The 8471-nt window shown below is 56.7% G+C and overlaps 4 protein-coding genes across 4 annotated transcripts in view; 1 reads left to right on the top strand and 3 right to left on the bottom strand.

Annotated features, from left to right (window-relative positions):
• Nucleotides 1-3502, bottom strand: part of PTSG_02197 (uncharacterized protein) — a gene marked incomplete at both ends in the record, with an annotated part of 6663 nt that extends 3161 nt beyond the window's left edge. Inside the window, 10 exons of the mRNA XM_004996626.1 lie at nucleotides 876-924; nucleotides 1064-1156; nucleotides 1292-1375; nucleotides 1526-1646; nucleotides 1936-2036; nucleotides 2275-2309; nucleotides 2444-2513; nucleotides 2710-2759; nucleotides 3025-3214; nucleotides 3441-3502. Coding sequence (XP_004996683.1) covers nucleotides 876-924; nucleotides 1064-1156; nucleotides 1292-1375; nucleotides 1526-1646; nucleotides 1936-2036; nucleotides 2275-2309; nucleotides 2444-2513; nucleotides 2710-2759; nucleotides 3025-3214; nucleotides 3441-3502 — 855 coding nt within the window. The remainder of the gene's footprint in view (nucleotides 1-875; nucleotides 925-1063; nucleotides 1157-1291; nucleotides 1376-1525; nucleotides 1647-1935; nucleotides 2037-2274; nucleotides 2310-2443; nucleotides 2514-2709; nucleotides 2760-3024; nucleotides 3215-3440) is intronic.
• Nucleotides 3503-4337: 835 nt separating this feature from the next.
• Nucleotides 4338-5889, top strand: PTSG_02196 (uncharacterized protein; the record flags this gene model as incomplete). The annotated part of the gene is made up of 1 exon (XM_004996625.1): nucleotides 4338-5889. Exon 1 carries the CDS (start codon nucleotides 4426-4428, stop codon nucleotides 5887-5889), a length of 1464 nt encoding a protein of 487 aa, XP_004996682.1. The 5' UTR covers nucleotides 4338-4425.
• Nucleotides 5890-6527: 638 nt separating this feature from the next.
• On the bottom strand, nucleotides 6528-7266 carry PTSG_02195 (uncharacterized protein; the record flags this gene model as incomplete). The annotated part of the gene is made up of 2 exons (XM_004996624.1): nucleotides 6528-6825; nucleotides 7079-7266. The coding sequence occupies 2 exons, from the start codon at nucleotides 7264-7266 to the stop codon at nucleotides 6528-6530; spliced, it is 486 nt and encodes a 161-aa protein (XP_004996681.1).
• A 104-nt stretch (nucleotides 7267-7370) lies between these two features.
• Nucleotides 7371-8471, bottom strand: part of PTSG_02194 (uncharacterized protein) — a 1721-nt gene continuing 620 nt past the window's right edge. Inside the window, exons 1-2 of the mRNA XM_004996623.1 lie at nucleotides 7708-8471; nucleotides 7371-7415 (exon numbers count right to left, since the gene is read on the bottom strand). The exon at nucleotides 7708-8471 is cut by the window's right edge and continues 620 nt beyond it. Of these exons, the coding sequence (XP_004996680.1) occupies nucleotides 7756-8471 (716 nt within the window). The 3' untranslated portion in view covers nucleotides 7371-7415; nucleotides 7708-7755. The remainder of the gene's footprint in view (nucleotides 7416-7707) is intronic.

The following is an 8471-nucleotide window of genomic DNA, read 5'->3' as shown; positions in this document are numbered from 1 at the left end:
ACACACACACACACACACACACACACACACACACACACACACACACACACACACACACACACACACACACACACAAACAAGCAAGTACACACACCGACGACGCGTTGTGGAAGGAGGGCGCTGCTGGAGGGGAAAGGAGTCGATGAGCGGATGTGCCGGTGGTGACTGGCGGTTATGGGTGGAGACAAAGTGGACGAGCAGGCCGCTCTCCGTCACGCCCGTCGCTGCTGCTGTGGCGGCGGCGATGGGCACGTCTGTGATGGGCAGGAAGCGAGACAGCAACGCGTCTCTGTCCTTGACCGTGTCGAAGTAGTACGAGAACGCCGCGCCAAGGAATGTCTCCCGCAGGAAGGCATAGTCGAGCACAGCCGGGCGGCGCTTGCAGGCCTGACGAATGACGCGCACAATGTCCTCGCTGTCGCTCATGTTGACGAGGAGGCAGTGGATGAGGTGGCGGCGCAGGCACGCAGCATCCGCACCCGTGCTGGCGGCGGCGGCGGCGGTGGCGGTGGTGATTGGACGTGATGATGATGTGATTGGATGGTGGTGGATGGATGGTGATGGTGATGGTGAGACGATGGACACGAATGTAAACAGGGCAGATCAGCGCGTGAAAAGTGGTGAGAACGCCCCCCTGCGCATGTACATCGTGTTCTGTGTGTGTGTGTGTGTGTGTGTGTGTGTGTGTGTGTGTGTGTGTGTGTGTGTGTGTGTGTGTGTGTGTGTGCATGGGCGTGTTCGAGAGTTTGGATGTATGTGCGAAAGGTGTATGTGTGTGTGCTTGTGCGTGGGTGCGGTGTAACAGTGGACACATTGGAGAATCGGCAACACTCGCGTGATCAAAAGGCAGCACGATAAGCATGGCACGTCCATACCGTGGCCAACAAATACAAGTCGATTGTCCACGTCGTCTCAGCCAGCATCCTGCACACGGGCGCAAACAGACACGAAGAGAGAGCGCGTGAGTGAACGCAGCAGCGACGCAGAAGCCACATGGGTGGCGTGTGAGCTGGTGGCGGTGCTTGTGTGCACCCCCATGGCACCCCCCTTTACCCACACTGACCATGTGACGAGATCATCACGTGCGCGGCGAAGTGACTTTGCCCATGGCGACGGCGTGGCATCCACCAGCAGCGCATCAAGCCGAGATGCAAGCCTGTGTCCGTCACGCACGTATGCGCAAGTGCAGTGAGCGAAGGACTGGAGTTGTGGCCGGCAAACAATCAAGCAAAGACACACACACACACACACACACACATCAGCAATTGCATTGTGACGCGGTCGTACTCACTGATGCATTTCATTTGGGCTGAGCATGGCGTTCTGGGCCTGGGGCAGGCCGGCTGCCACCAGCAAGACAAAGAGGCGCCCTCTCCTGCACGCAGCCAGCGAGCCCAACGAAATAATCCATGGTTGGTGTCAGCAAGCGCGCGTGCGTGTGTGTGTACGTGGACTCGAGTGTGTGCATGTGTGGTGGAGGCTGTGGAAAAGAACACATACGAGGGTGAAATGCAAAATGACTGACCGAAAGACAAAGGCGACGTGCTTGCGCGCATAGTCTGTGTTGCCTGGTGGCGGAAGTGGCGGATGGGGCACATTCAATGGCGGGAACGCCGGGTCCCAGAGCAGCGCGTGGCTCTCATCCCCTGTCGTGGACCAAGCGAATGAATGCATGAATGGTGTGCATGAACGATGTGCGTGAATGGTGTGCATGAACGATGTGCATGAACGATGTGCAGGTGTGCGAGGGTCGTGTCATCCGTAAGACCCGAGCCACGTGTCGCATGGACCGAATGTGTGTGTGTGTGTGTGTGTCATTTGTAGTTGGGAACGCGTGTTGTTGTGTGCTGTGCGTTATTGGTCTGTTTGAATTGTGCGTGTGGCGGCGGCAATATAAGCATTAGAAAACTAGCACTTTTGTGCCGCTTGACTGACCGAGTGTTGGTACGGACGAGGAAACATCCTTGTAGTGATTGTGGTGAATGGGATGGCGCAGATGTGCGCCCCAGAAATGCCTGAAGTACTTGGCGCATGCCCTGAGCAAGATGGCACAAGAAGGCAAAAACCATGTGTCGGTGTTGCGCCAGAGTCGAGTGGGTCAGTGAGTGAGTGAGTGAGCCCGTTAGAATGCACCCGTTGTGTTGTGTGTTGGGGTGTGTGCAAACGTGTGTTGGGCAGCTGTTCAGCACCAGCAGCGAAGGGGATCGCATTGCGACAAGGGGCGCAACTGGTGAGATGTTCCTCATTGATATTACTACATACACACATGCTTACTCGGTTGTGGTGAAGGTCTTGATGACAAAGTCCACCTGGAAGCGGGCCAAGACGCGCACAGGTGAACGAATGCATGAAAATGGATGTATGCGCGCGCCTCTCTTGCTGACAGAGAATAATCATGCATGCATGCATGCATGCACACACACAGGAGCAGGGTGATGTCTACCTTCTCCAGTAGTGGCTGCAGCTCTTGGTGCGGCTGGAAGCGGATGCGGCGGCAGTGACGTCCTTCATACCTGTACAAGCCAGTGAGAGAGAGTGTGAGTGAGTGAGTGAGTGAGTGAGTGAGTGAGTGTGTGTGTGTGTGTGTGTGTGTGTGTGTGAGTGAGTGTGTATGTGGTTGTGACCATCATCTATGGCAGGAACTGTCCCAAAGCAAACATGCAAGCTACGCACGCCTTGTCAGCACAGATATTCGCGCAAGTCTAGTACCTGAAGAAAAACGGGTCCTCTGGCAGCCCATATCCATTGCAGTGGGTTGTCTGCGTGCGTGTGTGTGAGAGAGTGAGTGAGAGAGTGAGTGAGAGAGTGAGTGAGTAAGTGGGTGAGGAAACGGCATGAGAATTCGACCAGTGTCGAACAACGTATCATGCAAACGTAACAGGACACACACACACACACACACACACACACACACACACACACACACACACACACACACACACACGCAAACACACACACACACGCAAACACACACACACACACACACTGACACACACCACAGCCACACTGACACACAGCACGCACGCTGGCTGAGTCGGCGACTGCTTTGAGATGAAGAGGCTTGGTGCGTGCAGTGTCGAAGATGACAGAGGGCACATCGACACCAAACGAGCCTGGGTTGATGATAGGATACGCCACCAAGGAGAGGAGGACAACGCCAGATGCCAATAACAGGCGCCGTCGTTTCACCCAGCGCGGCTTGGGCTTTCGACCACTGTTGAACGCACCAACGAGCGTCCCGCATGATTGTCAGCACATCAGCCTCAGCACGTCCACACGTGTATGTGTTCGCGCAGGCAGACACAGACAGACAGACGCGCACAGACAGACGCACAGACAGACGCACACACACACACACACACAGACACACACAGACACACATACACAGACACAGACACAGACACAGACACACACACAGACACACACAGAGCTCAACGCACCAGGCGACAACGCGTGGCACGCCGTCAGCGTCGAGGACGCACTTGCGCTTGCGGTGCAGCATCTCTGTTCACACACGCACGCACGCACGCACGCACGCACAGAACAACAAAGAGAAACGAGCAACGTGAGGGACTATGACCAGCACGAGCAGCATGTTACATGTTGTCGACACACACACACACGACCCCATTGTTGTTCTCTTCTGATGTTTGTGCATCTTGCTTGGCTTGGTGCCAAGCCGATGCAGTCACCGGCCTTGCCCAGTGTTGTTGACCCACCCAAGGCACTCGCCACGGACGCTTACCTCTTGTACTGCACTCGACAAGACGAAGCAAAAGAGAGAGAGAGAGTGTGTGTGTGTGTGTGCGTATGTGTTGTGTGTGTGTGCGTATGTGTGTTGGGGAACGTGTTTCGACAAACCCCCCGATTCCAACCACAAGTTTCGCGGGAAAACGCGACTGCCGCACTGCAATGCACAAAACAAGGCGTGGCGTGTTGCAAGGCGTGGTGGTGTCTGGTTGTGAGCGTCGACAAAGCAGTCGAAGAAGAAGGGAAAGCACAAAAAAGGAAGGGGGGAAGGTGAATCCGCCAGGAGCCACCTCGAAACACAAACAAACAGCCAAAGAAGCAGGCGAGACACCCGCCAGCACTGCCATCAGCACCTTGCTGTGCTTGAGTCTTGTGTCTTGTTGTGTGTTGTTGTTGTGTTCCTCCTCCAAATTGCTTGCCAAACACAAACAGCGCCAGCCAGCGGATAATTGTCGGGTGTCGTTGAAAAAGAACGTCATGGTTTCCGGACAACGACGAAACCGACGAAGGCTCAAGCGACACGAAAAAACATACAACCCTCAACTGCCATCCAAGCAAACAAGACTGCGAGTGAGAACACTCATCCATCCATCCATCCATCCATCCATCCAAGCAAAGCCAGGTGAGTGACAGCGTCGTCACAAACCACCCATCCAAGAAGGCAACAAGGGCTCGATGACGCCCGAGGACAAGGCGTATGTGGACAAGCATGACCTGGACAACCTGATCCAGGCCATGATGATGGCCATGCTTCGCAGCAAGCCCAAGGACCCCATCCACTTCCTGATCCAGAAACTGTCCAAGCTGCTCAAGAAGCGCGAAGGCTCCTCGGCGCCTCAGCTATCAAAAGCAGCAGCAACAGTGGCGACAACGTCCGCGGTCGCCAGGCGCCTGCGCCGTTCTGCGCGCCAGGGAAGCGGCAGATCCACGCCATCAGGCAGCAGCAAGCCGTCCTCGAAAGCCAGCCGCCTGAAAAAGCGCCCCACGGGGCTGCACCTGGACAACGACAACGACAACGACAGCAACGAGGATGAGCGCGACAATGCTATGGATCCCACACAGGCAGTACAGCGAGGCACAAACGCTGCGGCCCTGGCGGAGATGCTGGAGGAAGAGGAGGCGCCCCCGCTATCATCCAAAACGCAAAAGGGCAACAACGCGGATGCTGCCAGCGACACGTCATCCGAGCACGGCGACGACGCCAGCGCCGATGCGGCCGCTGACGCGGCGCGTTCGGAGACCGAGACTCATCACAGCCCAAAGGAAGTGCAGCAAGGGAAAGGCAGGGACATGGAGGTGACGCGACAGGCGCTGGCCATGCTGTCGGAGGGCGAAGGCGAGTCCACAGATGCTGCTGAGGAAGACGCAGCGGCAGACACTGACAGTGGTAGCGGCGGCGATGCCGCCATGGTGACTGGTGGCGGTGCTCGCGGCCGCCGGCAGTCCAGCGTTGGCGCACCCTCCATGTGCAACCCCATTGTTCATTGCCCCAACTGTGGCGCGACCATCAGCAACAGCGGCAGCACGGCTACCGTGGTGGCGCCGAAGCGGGGTGCGGCGGGCCTGTGGAGCACGGCCGGCAACGCGGTTCGCTTCACCACCGCCCTGCACAACGCCACGCTGCGCCGCATCCACGACCCGCACGCCACCTTGCGCTTGAATGAGCACGACGCAGAGGAGATGGGCTTCGGTGAGGACGACGACAACGACAAACAGCACGCGTCCATGCAAAGCGGCGGGCTCAGCTCGCTGCTGAAGACGCAGCGGAAGAAGCCCAGCGGCGGGGCTGGCACCTCACACACCCGAGATCCACGACAGCGGCGGGCCGTCCCCATCAGCGACGACGACACCACGGCAAACGATGACGAGGACGACGACGATTTTATTGCCGACAGCGTGTATGGCGGGGTTGGCGTTGGCCCGAAGCGACGCAACAGGTCTCGCCCCAACTCGCGCACATCGCGCAGGCAGCCCGCACAGCGGCACGCCGACCTCGTGTCCACGTGGAAGAGCGGGGCGCAAACGCCTACCAACGGCGGCGGGGACGAAGATGACGAGGACGAGTACGAGGATGTCATGAGCATTGCAACCGGTGTTGATGCAGATGATGAACTGGAGGCGTTTTTCCGCTCACACTGAAGTCGTGTGTGTGTGTGTGTGTGTGTGTGTGTGTGTGTGTGTGTGTGTGTGTGTGTGTGTGTGTGTGTGTATGTTTTGGCAGCTTGTGCTAGTTGGTTGGGCTGTCTTGTTTATTAGTTGTTCCTTCCTTTGTCAGCCAACCTGGTTGTTCATTGCTTCCATGTCTCGTTGTGTCTCCTCCACCACTGTTGTGAAGGGCTGCCATTCCCGAGTGCCATGGCACACATTTACGATCCTTGTCCATCATCCCACCTCCATTCCAGTTCAGTTCATTTGCAATACACCAACGCAACGTTTGTGTGTAATGTAACTCAAGGCAAAGAGCGCAACGATGCAGACAGAGGGAGAAAAGAGTAACAGGACTGCAACACAGGCAAGAAGGGAACATGGGGGCAGGGTTGTGGGGAAGTTGATGATCGGAGGAAGGGGGAAATAAGTTGGCTCAGGGGCGAGACAGACAGGCAGGCAGGGGGTGGAGGCCCAAGCGGATTGTTGGCACACATTCAGTCAGACAGGCAGGCAGGAAGACACACACACACACAGGCACAGACACAGACACAGACACACACACACACACGCACACATACACACACATACACACACACACACGCACACACACACCGACAAGTTGGCCCCGATCAAGTCCAGACGGCGTCGGGGCAGGCCCAGCCAATGCCGGTGCCACTGCGGCTGATGGTGAGGAAGCCATATGTATACATGGCCACATCTGTGGCATATGCAAAGTTGTAGCCCTTGCCATCGATGCTGACGGCGCGAAGCACGTCCAGGACCTCGGCAATGCGGGAGGCGACAATGGCCTCTGAGTTCTCGGGCTGGTTGTCCTCTTCGTCGTAGTAGACCATGCCGCGTGCGCAGTCCTGCGCGGAGACCTCCGACAAATCCTCCTGCACCAGCCGCTCCTCCAAATCAGGCGCCCTGCAGTGTGAGTCGTAGGCGAATGGGGTGAGAAAGGTGCGAGGAGGGAATGAAAAGAAGAAGAAGAAGAAGAAGAAGAAAAAAAAAAGGGAGCGGTGTGCACTCCACCACAAGGTGATATTGGCCACAAGGTCACAACAACACGCACGACAACACGCACAGCACACTCACACTCACACACACACACACACACAACAATTGCACCCTCACTCACACACAACATTTACACACTCACTCACAGACACGCACTCACTGGCCATCGAAGAGAAGGGCACGCAGGACAGCTTCGGTGTCGTTGTTGGCCTCCTGCAGCAGTTCAGAAACGTCTGTCTTGAGGAGGCGGCAGTCCTGGCCATCGCCTTCGCTCGTGGCATCCCGTAGGCCAACCACCAGCTCTGCGATACGTTCGCAAGCCTGCTCGTCCGTCAGCGCCTCGGCCATGGTGTTGTTGCTGGTGTGCTGTGAAGCCTGTCTCTGTTTCCGCCCCTCCGAGTGTCCTCTAATCCAATCCAATCCTTGATCCTTGATCAGCAGCCTTTGTGCCTTGCTCGTGAACCGTTTGCCAAGTCTACTAATTCCACTAAACGGTGCTGTCCATCAAGGGCAACACGCAACATGCGCATCGCAGAGAACCGCAGAGGAAGGAAGGATTTCCCCAAAGCCAGGGTCGCAACGTGAGCGCAAGGACACCACCATCACAAACGCAACACAGTTGGGCAGTGGATGCAGCAGTCTGCTTGCTTGCTTCATACACACACACAGACACACACACACACACACACTCAAGCACACACACACACACTCAAGCACACACTCAAGCACACACACACACACACACACACTCAAGCACACTCAAGCACACACTCAAGCACACACACACACTTGTTGTTGCGCGTTTGATTTGGCTCGATTATTGATGGAAGATATTCGTCAATGTTCCGGAATGAGGGAAAGCGGCGTTGGCTGCGATGCGCGGCGACTTGGGCGGCGAGCACGAAGGCGAACCGGCACCGTCGTGGTGGCGGCTGGTGTTGGCGATGGGGATGCAGGTGCTGTGACTGTTGAGAAGCCCGCCCCGCCTTGTGCGGACGTCGCCGTTGCTGTTGCTGCTGTTGCTGCTGTTGCTGCTGTTGATGTTGCTGTTGAAAAGAGCGACGTTGATGCTGATGCAAAGTGGTCAAAGTGGTAGTGGTGGTGGTGGAGATGAAAGTGCTGCGACTGCGTGTGTGACTGGTGGGAGTGGTGGTAGTGTTGGTGGTCGTTGGGGCTGCTGTGATTTGCAACTGTGACGCCCTGCGACCACGTTCGGCGGCGCTGCCGATTTGCGACATGATAAAACTGCGACTGCGGCTGCGGCGACCCATCGCGCTCTGTGCTTGCGCTACCTGGAAGCACTGTGTCCTGCGCCGAGATGGAACCCTCCCTAACTTGTTCCGCTGTGCCCAAAGAAGCAGTATCTAGCAGCATTGAGGGAGAGGAAGCGTTTGACGCAGCAGCAGACACATCAGATACCGGATAGATGGTGGAAGATCGCCTTCGAAAGCGTCGAGGTGAGCTCGGAGAAGTGGCGGGCGTCGTCGACACACTTGCTGGGCCATCCTTGTTCGGGACGCTGTCCATCTTGTTCTTGCCATGGCTGTTGTTGC

The sequence above is a fragment of the Salpingoeca rosetta genome, assembly GCF_000188695.1.
Source record: "Salpingoeca rosetta unplaced genomic scaffold supercont1.5, whole genome shotgun sequence".
Taxonomy (NCBI): domain Eukaryota; class Choanoflagellata; order Craspedida; family Salpingoecidae; genus Salpingoeca; species Salpingoeca rosetta.
Note: the sequence above shows the minus strand (reverse complement) of the source record. Positions and strands in the feature narration are given on the sequence as shown.